Below are 16,783 nucleotides of genomic sequence, written 5' to 3' on the forward strand. Positions count from 1 at the left end.
ATACTTCTCCCAGATCTCCATAATATTTACTCCTTCACTTTCTTCAGTCTTTGGTAACATGTCATCTTCTTGCCAAGACCTTCCCTGACCACCCCAATAAATCATAATTCCTTCTGCCTCCCAATTCCAGCACTCCCAGTACCATTTTACTGCTTAGTTTTTCTGCGCTATACTCATCCCCTTCTAACATGACATTTGACTCTACTTCTCAAACTGACTGCCCCTTCCAGCTCAAGTATAAGTTCCATGAGAGCAGGGAATTTTGTCTTTGCTCCGTGCTGTATCCTATGTTTGCAGTTAACATTTATATGTTGATTGAATGAGTAAATTTACTACAGAAAAGTCCAACATCTAGGCCCAAATGGATCTTCTCTGATTATTAATGCTCCAACAGCATGAGCACCCAACTCTGCTAGAGTTTATTACATCAGATAGAATTAATGCTAGAATTTGTGCTCTACCTTTTGGACCAGGTTTGGGGGAAGGGAAATTTGAATGGAAGGGGACTCTTTTCCAGGCCCCCTTTCTTTAAATTAAAGTGTTGACCCCAATTAATCAAAAGATAGTTTAGATTTATAGAAATGAGAGCTGGAAAGATCTTTGATAATCAAGCAGTTCCAACTCCCATCTATTGTAGGTGACTGGAAATGATCAGTTTCAGTGATTGATCCTGGGTTTATGGCAGACCCAAGGACTGAAACCACTATTTCCTGAATCTAGAGCCATATCATTGTGCAATGGAATATGCTCCCCGCTTTTCACCAGAGTTGCTTTTTCTACCTCTATTATTGAAGCTTCCCTTCCTCATGTACCCTTGGCTGCCAGGTTGTCCTATAATTCTGTTCCAGGGGGGCAAGACTCAATCATTTATGGTATGTGGCTTTTCCTTAGGTAACTGAAATTGTTTGAACACATTAGTGGGACAGGAGCTCTTACTTTGTACACTAGTACAAAAGACTAGTACGAAAGACAGTGAAAACTGGAGAAATCAGAGTACGAGGTTTAACTGACAAATCACACACAGATCTGAGAAGCCAGGCTTATGTTCTGGAGGCAGAAACACATGGAGAATGTGATGGAGACAGGTAAATCTCAAAGTATGACTTTGGGTCTTCTGTTTTCTTTCGTCTGTAGCAGAAGCAAAAGCCAGTGCGAAACTGTTGCTTCAAACCTCCATCTCTCTACAGGATCCATGATAGTTACTCATTTAAGAGGCACCCTCTTTAGCTGATTTGTTGTATAGCTTTACAGTGTACTATGCCACTCACCTTGTGAATGACTATTTCCATCACAGAATTGGTTGCTGGGGTTCCCAGAGGAGCACAGAATTTTGGATGCGTGAGTACTAAGAAGGCGTTACACGCTACATTCTCTACATACGCAAAGAAACATTTTGCTGCATACAGTTTTCAAATCTTTTAAACTGCCCTTTAATAGTGAGCACTACTGATCCACGCTTGTTTGCTTACGAAAAGGGAGGTTAGATTCTTTTCTGATCTGGGTGCAGGATCAATTCCATAGTCTGTGGGACCCAGTGTAAAGTGAAAATGCTTAGCCCCTTGTTCAAAATTGTTAAGAATTTCAGGACAGTGACAGCTGGGCTATCCAAAGGGTGGGTAGGGCTCACCTGCATGTGGGACCCTTTGTGACTGACTGCACGGGTCACGTGCCCATGAAGCTAGCCTAGCCCTATGCATGTGCATAATCTGGGAATAGTTGCAGAGGATCCCATTGTTGATGTGATCAGCATTTTAATATGTCCCATAAGGTGGACATAATAAGGTCAATTGTTATTTCACTAGTGTATTCGTTTGCAAGGGCTGTCATAACACATGACCCCAAACTGGGTGGCTTATAACAACATAAATTTATCCTGTCACAGTTCAAGAGGCCAGAAGGCTGAAATCAAGGCGTGATCGGCACAGTCACATCCCTCCCAGGCATGGAGGGGTGGATTCTTCCTGCCTCTTCCAACTTCAGGTGGCCCTGCCTTTCCTTGGCATGTGGGAGCTTCACCTGAATCTCTGCCCCGGTCTCCATATGGCCTTCTTCCATCTGTGTCTATGTGTGTCCTCTCCTCCTCTTATAAGGACACCAGTCATTGGACATAGGGCCCACCCTAAATCCAGGATGATTTCATTTCAAGATCCCTAACTTATTTCATCTACAGAGACCCTATTTCCAAATAAGGTCACCTTCTGAAGTTCGGGATAGACATTAGTTTTGAAGGGATATACTATTCAAACCCATTACAACTAGTTACCATAAAAATAGGAAAGGAAAATAAATCGACCTTATGAAAAGAAAAACTTATATTTTAAATAATGTTTAAGTCTGGCAAACTTATAATATCTATAGATTTTAGGTTGTCTGGATAGAATTTAAAAGGAATATTTTTGCTACATGGATAATACTTTAAATTTTCATTTTTTTGCAGAGAACCATAATCATCAATTTCTCATAACAGCATACGCAGAGAAATGAAACAGATTAAATTTTTGATTAGAGCAATTAACTGACTATCAGATTAGGTGCTCTCAGCGTTCTTGAATTCAGATTTCTCTACATCAGATTAGTAAGCATGCATTTTGTCTGAAAGGATCCCAGATTTAACCATAAACAAAAAGTTCAGTTGGATTTTTTAAAGATCGTTCCTTTGGGCTTATTTCTTTTTACATATAGAGCTAACCATTTATGACTCCTCACAAAAATTGTAAAATGATTTAAGTTAAACTTTTAAAAAAGTGCTCCAATTCTATGCCAAATGATGTAACCTATCTAATTTCTATGATTTCAGGTTTCAATCATTAACTCTACAGATATGACCTTTATTCAGAATTTCACTGGTGAACAGGTGAAGACATTTTAGAATCAAATAATGAATGTCACTCTGCACTAATAGTATATTGTAATATGTTATTTATTCATTCATAAAATAAATATTTACCGAGCACCTACTATGTGCTGGAAACTCTTCTGAGCACTGGGAGTGTAACCAAGTATCAGACAGACAAGATCCCAGCTCTCACGCAGCAGTACGGGGGAGGCTGATGGAGGGTGACAATTAACAAACAAGTAAATGCCCGTGATGACTTCAGAAAATGATACGTGATGTAAAGGCAGAATATGCTCCCTAAAAGCCCAAAAGCCACTAACTGCTGAAATCCGAGAGCAATCCTGTTATGTTGCGGTCCTTATGTAGTGTGCGCAGTGATGAGTTCTGAGTACCCGCCTTCCCCCCAAGAAGACACAGGCTTCTTGTAGGTTTCACATGTTGGTCAGTCAGTGGGTCTGGGCTCTGCCTTCCTGTCCTCACAGTGACTGGAACCCTCCCCAATCCCAACATTATATGGAAGATGAGCTCTCTGGTTCTGGTCCCTTCCCCCCCGGGGGTAGGTATGGCCCCGTACCCACTGTCACTGGCTGGGGTCTTATTATCAATGGGTCAGTTGCCTGCAAACAGGCTGCTGTCAGCTGTCATCCTCCTGACAGAACACAGCCTGAGGTCACACTTCATTCACTACACTGGGTTTCCTGGGTTTTTGACCTGTTGAAATCTGTCACATGTCTTTAAAGGATGAATGTGATACTCCCGTCTAAGGGAGCCAATCGTGAGTTGAATTCATTTCTCTGGTCAACCAGTTTCCTTTCCTAACCACCAACCCAGGGTAAGGAGCTTCTAGCAAGCCTCACACTTGACTCCAGCCAAGTTACGTCTTGGCCCACGGGATCCTAGGAGGATCCAGGTTTAAGATCCTGAAATGCTCAACTCTTAGCTACACACAGAAATTTGGAATCATATATTTGTCAAGCAAATAGAGTTTTTTAAAGAACACAGAGCATTTTTGACATTTCCTCCCCCAAACTGGGGCTTTAGTCTATCCGTTACTGTGCAATTTTCAACAAAGCATTTAAAAATGTCCCTCATGGTACTCCTGTGGTAAATATAGAGATACAAGGCTGTGATGATAGTGAAGTTGGGTGGATTTATAAATTTTGAACCATGATTCCCAAGTGGTGACAATTAATGGTTTAATGGAAATCTGGCAAGACTTCTCCTTTGTCTTTTCATTTCACATTTTTATCATTAAAAGCTCTTTAAACATTGTTAAATTTGGCCATTCTGTAACTTCTCATCTTCAATACCACCTAGTTCTACAATCTTGAACCTTAGAACTTAATACGTAAGTGATGAAATTCCTCTGAGTGAAGACCACACAATGCCACCCAGGAATAAGGATTTTACCATATGTGTTTGGAATAGAGAAACGAGGTGGGAGAATTGAGTTATTGCATGACGCAGTTAAATGAGGCATTCATTTCCTCTGCAAAGAGTATTTTGCACCTGGCACCCATGTCTTAGTCCATGGACTACTATAATAAAAATACCATAGACTGGGTGGCTAAAGCAACAAACATTTATTTCTCACAGTTCTGGAATCTAAGATCAAGGGGTAGGCAGATTTGGTATCTGCTGAGAGCCTGCCTCCTGTTCACAGCCGTCTTCTCGCTGTGTCCTCACCTGGTGGAAGGAGGGCTAGAGAGCCCTCTGGGGTCTCTTCTCTAAGGGCACTAATCCCATTCATGCAGGCTCAACCCTTTGTGACCTAATCACCTCCTGAAGGCCCCACTTCCTAATACCATTATATAAGGAGTTAGGTTTCAATATTTGAATTTGGAGGAGGGGAGTCATAAACAATCAGTCTATAGCAACTGTATATGTTTGGAATAGACAAAAAAGGTGGGAGAATTGAATAACTGTGTTACACTTGGTAACTCATCTATTTTTTTCCTCTGCAAAGAGTATCTAGCATCTGGCACCTACTCTGAGCTAAACACTGGTCAGACAGGGCAGAAAGAAGAATGAACAACACAGATGGAACTCTCTGCCTTCTGTGGAGCACACTTTCCAGGGGACTGTAGGCTGATTAAATTTGTAGGTGATAGGAAGCTAAATTGGCTAAATCAGGGGTCCCCAACCCCTGGGCCATTGACTGGTACTGGTCTGTGGCCTGTTAGGAACCAGGCTGCAGAGCAGGAGGTGAGCAGCGGGTGAGCGAGGGAAGCTTCATCCGTATTTGCAGCCGCTCCCCATCGCTCGCATTACTGCCTGAGCTCCGCCTCCTGTCAGATCAGCGGCGGCATTAGATGCTCATAGGAGAGCGAACCCTACTGTGAACCGCGCATGCGAGGTATCTAGGTTGCGCGCTCCTTATGAGAATCTAATGCCTGATGATCTGAGGTGGAGCTGAGGCAGTGATGCGAGCGCTGGGGAGCGGCTGCAAATGCAGATCATCATCAGCAGAGAGGTTTGACTGCAGAGAGACCATAATAAATCAATCGTTCGCAGACTCATATCAAAACCCTATCAGTGAGTGGCAAATGAGAACAAGCTCAGGGCTCCCACTGATTCTGCATTATGGTGAGTTGTATAATTATTTCATTATATATTGCAATGTAATAATAATAAAAATAAAGTGCACAATAAATGTAATGTGCTTGAATCATCCCGAAACAACTCCCACCCCACCCCCAACCTGGTCGGTGGAAAAACTGTCTTCCACGAGACCAGTCCCTGATGCCGAAAATGTTGGGGACCGCTGAGCTAAAGCACTGGCTGGCAGAATATGGAACCGAAAAATCTTGGCAAGCTAAAACTATTGGTCAAATCTGAAGAGATTATAAACCTTGAAAACATAGGTTGAAAACAAAAATATAAGAGCTAGAATGTAGAGAGATTAGGCACACTGGTTCACTCAGAAAAGACTTAGAAACCTTAGCAGACGATAAACTCAATATGAATTGATACAGAGACGTGGTTTACCCTCAAATTAAAACCTTTTTATGCTTCAGTGATATAAAGAGTCCAAAGTAGAGGGTGTCCATCCTACTTATCTTCTCCTGTCCATGCGCTCAGGGGGTATCATCTTTTCTTTGGTATTCCATGTTGTATCTCTAAGAAAGATGGGAAGCCAGCTGAAAACATTTCCATAGGAGATTTCATATGGAAATGGAATTAGGTTTATTCTGTGACATTCAAGATTGCAGAACTAGGTAGGAGCATTAAGGACCAGATGTTACAGCAGGACCAATTTTAGCAAAAAGTATTCTAATAGTTGTATCTACAAATTGAATGGGCTTATTGCTGAACATCTCCAGAGGATGTCCGAGCAGATGTCATGGGTGTTGGGAGGAATGTTATGCATTAGGTCAGGGGTTAAACTCAATGACTCGAAGACTGTCCATGTCCAAGGGTCTATGAATTTAAATGCAAAAATGGGCTGCAATGTGGCTAATCTTTCAGGGAAAATTGAGAATACTATAAAAATGACTTTCTGAGCACAAAATATATCATCTTATGGTTTTCCTTTGCAGATGGCATCTTACTTTGGATATACAATTGCAGTATCAGATGTTAACAATGATGGGTAAGTTTATAAGAACTTCCTCACTCACCAGATATTATATTCGTCCTTAAATATGTTGTATTTTTTCCTTTATGAAATACATCCTTCTGTACTTCCTCAACAAGATCGAGGCTCTCTTATTTTAACTTTTTTTTTCAGCCCAGGGCAAAAGGATACATCTACTAAAACATTCTCTATCATCCTTTTTTATGTCTTTATCACATCTGCCACTTCTAAGAAAGGACTATTTTACTTAGTTTTATCTTTGATTTTATGAATTAGATAGTCCTTGGCCATTTGACTTCCATAGCCATTGAAGAATTTGCTAATCTGCCTTCACCCTTTAGCACATGATATTCATAAAACATTTGCACATAAATATTTTTTCTCCTGACAGTGCTTTAACCAACATACTAGTGACCCCCATGCAGAAGATGAAATAATACTATTTTTTTTCCAGTTTATGGCAGTAAATTATAGTTGAGCTTGGATCAAACAGCATGATAAATTATGGTTGTGTTTATTACTTCAAAGAAAATTGTTATTAAGCAACTCTCTGATCCACGAAAAGCACCTAACTGACAGATAAGACAAATGATTAAATAAGAAAACCAATAAATTGAGATGAACTGATTATTCATTCAATAAATATTGTTGGAGCACCTACCATATGCCAGGCATTGTTCTTGGGTGCCCAGAATGTAGCAGTGATTAAGTAAGAATAGGTCTCTGCTTTCATGGAGCTCACATTTTGGTAAGAAGCAAATATCTGAAAAATCTGAACTATGTTCCCTTATCTGGGCTACATCATGGATAGACATTAGCTATGACCTCTACATAGCTAGAAATGAACTTTATTTATTATGCGGTACCATATGATTGGAGATAAATTTGGTAACTTTTGTACCTTTTGGAAAATATCTTATTATTCTTTCATTAAACCTATATTTCTTGAGCATCTTCTACACACTAGCACTGTTCTAGGTGCTGGGATACAGCAGAGAACAAAACCAAAACCTGCACCCTCATAAAGGTTATACTGTAGTTTGGGTGGGAGCTACAGACAAAAAATAAATAAGTCAAATAAAGATTATGTTAGATGGTGATGAGCGCTATGCAGGAAAAAAACAAAAACAGAAGGCCAGAAGCAATCAAGATGTCCTTTAGTAGGTAAATGTGTAAGTATTCTGTGGCCCATCCAGACAATGGAATATTATTCAGTGCTAAAAAGAAATGAGCTATCAAGCCATGGAAAGACATGGAAGAACCTTAGATGCTATTACTAAGTGAAAGAAGCCAGTATGAAGAAGCTTCATACTATATGAGTCCACTAGATGACATTCTGGAAAAGACAAAACTATGGAGACAGTAAAAAGATCAGTGGTTGCCAGGTGTTAACAGTGAGAAGAGGGATGAATTAGGTGGAGCACAGAGGCTTTGTAGGGCAGTGAAAGTATTCTGTATGATACTGCAATGGTGGATTCATGTCATTATACATCTTTCTAAACCCACAGAATGTACACCACCAAGAGTGAACCCTAATGTAATCTGTGGACTTTGGGTGATGATGATATGCCCATGTAAGTTCATCAGTTGTAACAAATGTACCACCTGGTGCAGGATGTTCACAGTCGGGGAGGCCTTGCTTTTGGCAGGAGGTATAGAGAAACTGTCTGTACTTTCTGTGCAATTTTGCTTTGAACCTAAAACTGCTCTAAAAAATAAAGTCTATTAATGAAACTTAAAAAAAAAAAACAGAACGGGGATAGAAAAAAATTGGGAGGGATGCAATTTTTATTCAGGTAAACAGGGAAGGCCTGGGTGTTAGGTTAGGTGAGGGAGCAAAACACAATAGTATATGGGAAAGAGTGTCCAAACTCCCAGCGGAGCGGGGAGCTGCTGGCATAGTCAAGGAATATCAAAGAGGCTTGGAGAGAAAGTCTGTGAGCCGCTTTACACAGCACCACACGGACTCTGCCATGGATAGAATGAGTCTGTTTCCAGGAAGGACACATCATCTTGAAGACCCCTGGAGGAGTCGAAGCAAGGGACTGGCCTGCACCCACTTTGGTTTTAGTAGCCATGCTCTGTTCATTGGGTCTCCATGGAGTGAGGCCTTCTGGGAGCCCACTGCCATAAGCCAGGCGAGGCAGGACCGTGGCTTGGACCAGAGCAGTGGCAGGAAGAGTCGAACTGGTTGCACTCTGGGTCTCTTTTGAAGAACACAAATCTTATCCTGGATAAGATCTTATCCTGCAGATAATTGAAAATGAAGTTGCTTTCATCTTCAGCTGTCTGACTTGTGGAAAGGAAGTAACAATTAGGACCACCATTCAAAATGAGCAACCTGGATGGACTGTATCTGTTATCAGAGCCTTTTAGTCATTTAGAAAGAAAATGGTGGAGGAAGAACCTGAGGTCCAAAACATGGCGTACTGTCCAGATATAGGAAGCCCATTCTTTAGTGAAAACAAAAAATCCGACAGTGGCCCTTGGGATAAGTGTAGACACATTTCCCTCAAAGGATGACAACACAACACGCATGAGGGCTTCTCTCCTGGGAGCCAGGCAGCATTTTTTAGGGCACAGATCGCCCAGCGTGTTTCCTTCTGTAGTTCACTCCCTTTTCAATCCTTTCAGCTTTCCCCCCAGTGTCACAATATGCCCTGCAGGGCACCATGTCCTTCCTGAAAACACATTCATTCTAGTCTAAAGAAAAGTTTTGTGACAACATTTATAGGACATTTTTTTTTTTGCCACATTAAGAAAAAAAAAAAGAAAACTTGTGAAAAAAGGACCTCATTGGTCTCAAACAGGAATTTTCCAGTGATAATTTGTTCTTTCTTGATGTTCTTAAAAATTGCTATGCACATCATGTCTTTTTATTAGGTAGTATATTCTGAATTCTTTAGACTGCATTGAAAAATACATCTATTATCTTAATATTGTCATCCTTAAAGAAAAAAGTACCTATAGATTCTCAGTCTGTATATTGTTTGCTGTTCTAATTACTTAGATGCAACGTACATTCATGTTCCTATAATCAATGAGTGTGCTCTGGAAGCCACTGAGAACACTGCATCCCAAATAAAGATAGAGAACTCACGTAAAGTCTGAGATTACAATAATGCATATATAACTTGCCATCATTTTTGCAGCACCTGTTTTTCTAGAACAATCACTTGATATTGTTGGCTTTCAGACAGACAAAAATAGGGAAAACATGGCATCTTGTGTTTCTAGGTTTATACTTGATCCCAGGACGGGGGCCTGAGAACCACTAATTACTGTGACAACCCGTGTCCTCACCTCCTGGGGTGGATACTCATCCCCAGGGAAGGTACAAAACAAGCCATCAGGGCAGAGACATAAACCTGTAATCCCTCAGAAATCTTAGCAGAATGAGAAAAAAAAGGCAGTAAATCATGCAGGTGTCAGTGACTTTTCCTAATCTCCTGTGATGGCTCCATGTCAGGGCACGTGTGGCCTTGTTTTGAGAAAGAGTGCTTTTGTCATTCTCAGTTTCTGACAAGATTTCTAGCAGGGACCCTAAGGCTAGAATGGGATTTGCAGCAAACACAAATCTCTATCTCAAATAAAGTTTTCCTGGATATAAACCTCAGTTGGTTAGCAGTTTCAAATGCAGAAATCTTGATTCTCCATTGAAACAATTGTAGAACTTAACATGCTATTAAGCAATCACATTTTATCTTTATCATGAATGATTAGCAGACAGTGTTTTTATTTCTCTCAAACTACCTTTATGTGTAATAAGTCTAATAGCACAGGACAATCTGTACCACAATCCAATGAAACTACCTAAAATTCACAGGACAATCTGTACTACAAGCCAATGAAACTACCTAAAATTCACCAATGAGGAAACTGAGACACAAAAGTTAAGTGAATTGCCCAAGAGCACACACTAAGTAGGGCAAGGTCTTGATTAGTTCACAGAACTTTTGCTGACTTACCTTATAAATTTTTTGTTCACTTATATACAGAGAACTCTTTACTAAGCTCTATAAAATACCTAGTAGGAAAGCATATGTATAATTTCAGTCTTCAAGGGTTTAAAATCTGTAAGAATTAAGAATTTTTAATCTAGTAAGTGAGTACAATGACTGACATGCCTCTCACTTACTTTTTAAAAATTGGGAAACAGATAAATTAATATACTTGCCACTGAAGAAATCCAATAATAACCTGTAAAATATTTTTAAAATAAAAAACTGTGTATATTTAAGGTGGACAACATGTTTTGATATACATATACATAGTGAGGTGATCACTGCATTCAATCTAATTAACATCTCCATCTATGTGATTCATCTGTATCCATCCAACTGGGTGGTCCATCCATCACATAGCTACCGTGTGTGTGTGGGGGTGTCTGTACAGTAAGAGCACCTAAGATCTACCCTTTTAGCAAATTTCCAGTATACAATATAGTATTATTAACTATAGCCACTGTGCTGTACACTGGATCTCTAGAACTTATACATCCTACATAGCTGCAACTTTGTACTTTTTGACTAATATCTCCCCATTTCCCCAATCTCTCCACCCGTGGTAAGCGCCACTCTCTACTTGTGTGAATTTCACTTTATAGATTCCACATATATATGCACATATAGACCTATCTATATTCATATTCTTGTAAAAACATACAGATATTGTCTATAACATGTATACAGATATACATGTACATACACATATAGAACACACATGGATTTCAATGACCTTAAATAAGGGTTGGGGTAGAAGAATAGCATATACATGTGTTTCAGTTTTTACTCTGTTTTGCTCGTTGATAAGAATCTGTTTATTAAGTGTGTGTTTTATTAATTTCCATTATTCTTATAAACAAGCTCATACGTCCACTTTATAAAAATATAAAACCATACTTTCACCCGAAGGACTTTAAGATTGTCTTTGATGATGCTAAAAACAACTGACTGATAAAAAATTCAGTTATGAATGTTTTTCAGCATCATGGCATATAAGAAAAATCAGTTTGTTTGATTATATTAAAAGCAGCCATACTAGGCTGCTGCATTTGACCAAGTCATTAGTTTAACGCATAAATAATTTTAGAGAGTCTATAACTCCAATTTTTTTTAAATTCACAAAGCCCTTTCTAGCTTTCCCAGCATTTATCAGTGATTAAGGAATTATAAATGAGCATTAATCAGCAGAGCTTCATAATAGAATTGAGATTTAATTCCCTTTCTTTACCCAATTTCTAATTTTCCAATAGCTTTTTTTTTTTTTTTTAAATAGCCTGAATCTTTCAAGTCTTGGACCTGAGTGGATGTTGTACAGTGACTCAGAATAGGATTAAGAACATCACTCATCTAGTTGATCATTCATGGTTCAGAAGTTAGGACTCACATTTTGTGGAACTGAACCAGACTTCCCTTTCTCCATCTGAGAGATAACTAAGTACTATTGTACGTGAGACTACCTAGTGAAGTTGCTTTCACAGTGTATGTCATCCTCTCTATCCACCGTGCAACAAAAGCGAAGTCCCTGCAAATGCTCCAAAACCCACCATCAGGGGAAAAAAAAAAAAAGACAGTGTCGTTAAGTAATGTGACCAAATAAATAAACTGGTGGGGATTTCCCCAATATATTTTATTTTTTTAAATCTCCAGGTGTTACGAGTGGACTGCAAAAGTTTAGACCAAACAGTTAACGTGCATGCTGGTTGGTGGTTGATCTTGTCAAGCCTGTGACTATTTTGTAAAATATAAACAAGCTGGTGAAATTAACTTCAGTTATCTTAAGATAGCCAGAACTACAAAATCTTTCAGTGTAAACTGTTAGAAATTTCTGGACAAATTTAACAGCAAAGGGAGATAGTATTTTCCTCTTGAACCTAAACAAGCAAATCTGTTTTTTTAAATTTTCTTATGGCTTTTTGAAACAAAATATTCATACTATTTCAGAAATTCACAGAATTACAGTTTAATCCATTGGATTGTTTTAGCCTCTGCAGGGCCAAAAGGAACTAAATTTAGAGAGAGTCTTAGCAGTTAGTTAACTTGAGAGCATTTTAGAGAAAATTTATTTGAAAGGAAGCAGCTTTGAGTAACTGTGTTTTGGTGCTAGATTTACTCCAAGTGGGTTCTCTCATAGAAGAGAAATCATTATGATTCAATTAAGTAGAAAATCTAGAAAATTAAAACATAAAGAAATTGCAAATTAAATTGATTTCTGTAACATAAATGATAAGCTATATTTGTTCTCACCTATCATAAAACAATTATATTGATTAGATATCAATTCTAGTATACAGCCTCCTAACCTGCATTCTCTTAATAACTACATTCTGCAAATCAGTCACAGGCATTAGCATGCACTACGGACTATTGTGAAAAAAGAAGAAACAGAGAAGTTCATATGTTAAATCAACATATTAAACACCATTTGGCTGTAGAAAACTTGAATTCAGATTCTTCATAATGAATATTCTCACTGATGGGTTCCCTCATCCCCCCTCTCTGTTTATCACTATATTTATGCTTTGCTCTTCAGGGAAATATTTATCATGTTTTGTCTCAAAGAACATGTGAAAGAATGAGAACCTGCACCTTGCATTGTATTATTAGAGTGGACATAATACTTTTTTAGACATAAAAAAGGGACACAAATAAAACCTGTGTGAATGCTACATAGAGATGTAAAGAAAACTGTGCTCAAATATTGGACATTTCAGATAAGATGAAATTTAGTGTGTCTATCCTACTTCTATAAAATGCCTTTACATAATAGCTTAGATCTCATCCAAACTACCAACATGACACAAACAGAAAAGATGGTTTCTAGTGAAAACCTCATCATAAATATTGCTTCATCATTATTCTTTCTTGAGATTACATGTATATGTATAAAATATGATATACTTTATATATATTATATATTCTTAGAATGGCACCCAGTCTGTTACACAACTACTTTTTCGGAAGCTCAGTAAAGAACGTCTTTACTAATAAATATTTTTAAAACTTTAAATTTGAATTGGGTATATTCTAAAAAAGGATATGACAAGTAAATTTTGAAATAACCTAATAGCACGCATGGCCTACCGCAGTGGTCTTTCAATGAGTTTTTGGCCCTGTGGGATCGTAATCAAAAATACATTTGACATTGCAACCCACTAGATGCACACAACTGAAACAAAAGGTTTCATGGAACAGTATTCACTCTTAGTATGTGTAATGCATTGACTCATATTTTCTATTGTACTCTATTTCATTTTTTATAATTGCTTGTCAAGACCCATTAAATTGATTTCACAATCCACTAATGAGTTGCAAATCAAGATTTAAAAACACCAGCCTAAACAATAATATATACTGTGACTCTTAAGTGGTACTGCTAACATAAAATATTATTGACACTAAATGCAAAATATTGCACAAGGCACACTGAATCAATTGAATCCAAGACAGTTATTGTCTCTCAGCTTTATGAGAACACAATTATAAATTAAGAACAAATGTCTTTCTCCTTTTTTGGCGTTTAGAACATTTTAGAAGCCTTACACTTAAATATCTAGGGAAATCTATTTCTATGAAAATAAATCAACGTTGTCACAATAGTCCAAGAATCCAAAGATCCCATGGATGTGCTAATCTTTCACAAGCATAGGTCGAATAATCTTGCATTTCTAGAACTCCACAGTGTTGGCAGTGAGAAACATAGTGAGGTAATGTGTCAGTCCCATGTCCCTCAGGGACCAATTGTATAGCTTTGTTCCTTCTGTTGAGAATGAGAAAATGGCCCTGCTCAATCTCTGCACTAGAGAACCAGTGTTTTTAGACGTCTTTGAACTACAAGGCAGCAACACACACAATTAGGTGTTTAACAAATGTCTCTTCATACTGACAATAATAATAACAGAAAGAGAGGCAACCAGGTTCCTCCAGGGCAAAGCCTGAGGCCTGGAGCAGCCCCAATCCCTGCCTTATTCTTGGCCTAGATAGAGCACAGAAGCACGGCAAGTAAATGCATTTGGAACATTTTTTTTAAGATTTTTTTTTTTGGTGCAAACCATTTTTAAAATCTTTGTTGAATTTGTTACAATATTGCTTCTGTTTTATCTTTTGGTTTTTTGGCCATGAGGCATGTGGGATCTTAGCTCTCCAACCAAGGATCAAACTCTCACTCCCTGCATTGGAAGGCGAAATCTTAACCACTGGACCACCAGGGATGTCCCCATTTGGAACATTTTTAAGAAAACGTTTTACCTAAGTGTGCAGCAATCCAATTGCTATCTCTTTCTTGAAATTTTTTTACCCTGAAAAATTATCTACTGGTTGCCTGCTACAATATCTACATCTACAAAGAAAAACTATAATTTCGCATTTGAGAGGAAATTTTTGTTTTCTAGCTTTCTAGCCAGTATGAGAACCTTCTCTGGCCTCCGTTTTATTTGAATGGAGGTAACAAGAGAAAAGAGGAGAACAGACTTTATTTTAAACCTTATTACTGCAAGAAAACTTCATAATATAAATGTATAGTTAACTAAATTGTAGACAAATTCTCACCCATGTTTTGAAAAACGTATTTAGGTCTTTCTGATACGTTTTACTTGTGTAAGTACATTTTCTGGAAATGCACCAAAGAGCTGAAAAGGGTGAAATAGCTGTGGTTTTCTTAAAGTACTAATTTTTAGCATAGCTAAAAAGTTCAGTGTGATAATTTAACAACTCTTATTTTCTTACAGCATTCTATTCCGCAGACATAACAAAGCAATGAAAGAAATATGACAGTTGTAAAATATCCCTTGGAAAAGGAAATATACCAGTGGAAATGTACTAATCTAGTTGATTAGAAATCTACTCAACAGCATCTCATGTCTGTGTTGACCTCTTTCTTTGTTCCCTGCAGAATGGATGACATATTGATCGGGGCACCTCTCTTTATGGAACGTGAATTTGAGAGCAACCCCAGAGAAGTAGGGCAAGTTTACCTGTATTTGCAAGTGAACGTGCTAGTCTTCAGAAATCCGCAGATCCTCGCAGGCACTGACGTCTTCGGGAGATTCGGTAGTGCTTTGGCACACTTAGGAGACCTGAACCAAGATGGATACAATGGTAATTTGCACCAATGCATGGAAATTACTTATGTGCCACAATTTCATGTTACTGTTGCATGACGGAAACAAGAGACTTCACAGTGGTGTGTGTGGTACAGTTCTTCTGATTGGTCTTTAATAAACTATCCAAAATCTCAAGGCAATTTAAACTTTAGTTTTGGCTAATATAGATGTTACATGGACATTTTCTCATGTTGATTTAGGGTGTCATATGACAGCTCTAAACAAAACAGCAATTATTTTTAAAATTGACATATAGATTTATGACTTGAAGAGAGCTAGAGAATGTACTATATGTACAGAGTCAAAACAAATAAATACATGTTGATATATTACCAAGTGTATTGCCTTCTGAGTAACTCATATGGCTTACGTACTGGTTATGCTGAATTTTAATTGATCTCTCAACTTCAGCTTAAAGGCACCTTCAATGTTTGCTGTTAAGCAGTGTTAAATTCTTAGTTTAGGTTTGTGGTTCTTTAAGTTAGGAATTTATGAATGCCTTCTAAGTACCCTCTCCTCAGAAAAACATGCCAGCTCACACAAAATTTTGCATACATTTTCAGGACCTTTAAGTTAACAACCAAGGTAGACTGGGTTTCTTGAAGTTCCAGGGAGTAACAGGAATTTGCTCCAACAAAATAGCCTAGGGAGTATTCCCATAAAATCAAAGTATTCATTAATACCTTCAGCAAGTAGTCACGTACTTTTATGATTTCCTTGAAAAAACACGTCTCAGCAATGTATAGTTAGTAACTTTTAAAGTACCATAAGACATAAATGCATACTAAAAGCTCATGGTTCCAGGGAAACTTTTTAAAAAGAGACAAGTTCGGGCTTCCCTGGTGGCGCAGTGATTGAGAGTCCGCCTGCCGATGCAGGGGACACAGGTTCGTGCCCCAGTCTGGGAAGATCCCACATGCCGCGGAGCGGCTGGGCCCGTGAGCCATGGCCGCTGAGCCTGTGCATCCGGAGCCTGTGCTCCGCAACGCGAGAGGCCACAACAGTGAGAGGCCCGCGTACCGCAAAAAAAAAAAAAAAAAAAGAGAGACAAGTTCATCTTTAACTGATTTGTTGCTTTCAAAAACTGCCCTATTCCTGAGCACCAAATGAAATAAATAATGCTAAATTATCTGTGTAGTCATCTTTTTCATCATCTCCTCTATTTGTCTTTTCTCTCAAACCCTTAATGATACTTTTAAGAGCTAAGAGAAACATTTCTAACAACCTAAGAGGGGTTTTGCCTCTCTGAGCCTTGGTGTCCTTAAAA

The 16,783-nt window shown here is 38.4% G+C and overlaps 1 protein-coding gene across 7 annotated transcripts in view; it reads left to right on the plus strand.

Annotated features, from left to right (window-relative positions):
• The window catches only part of ITGA8 (integrin subunit alpha 8), a 192,596-nt gene that overhangs the window by 43,074 nt on the left and 132,739 nt on the right, over nucleotides 1–16,783 (plus strand). For all 7 annotated transcript variants that reach the window (XM_081229189.1, XM_081229190.1, XM_081229193.1 and 4 more), the window contains exons 9-12: nucleotides 1,295–1,338; nucleotides 2,798–2,854; nucleotides 6,376–6,428; nucleotides 15,306–15,511. In XM_081229189.1, coding sequence (XP_081085315.1) covers nucleotides 1,295–1,338; nucleotides 2,798–2,854; nucleotides 6,376–6,428; nucleotides 15,306–15,511 — 360 coding nt within the window. The remainder of the gene's footprint in view (nucleotides 1–1,294; nucleotides 1,339–2,797; nucleotides 2,855–6,375; nucleotides 6,429–15,305; nucleotides 15,512–16,783) is intronic.

Source organism: Mesoplodon bidens (genome assembly GCF_964165515.1).
Source record: "Mesoplodon bidens genome assembly, chromosome: 3".
NCBI classification, from domain to species: domain Eukaryota; kingdom Metazoa; phylum Chordata; class Mammalia; order Artiodactyla; family Ziphiidae; genus Mesoplodon; species Mesoplodon bidens.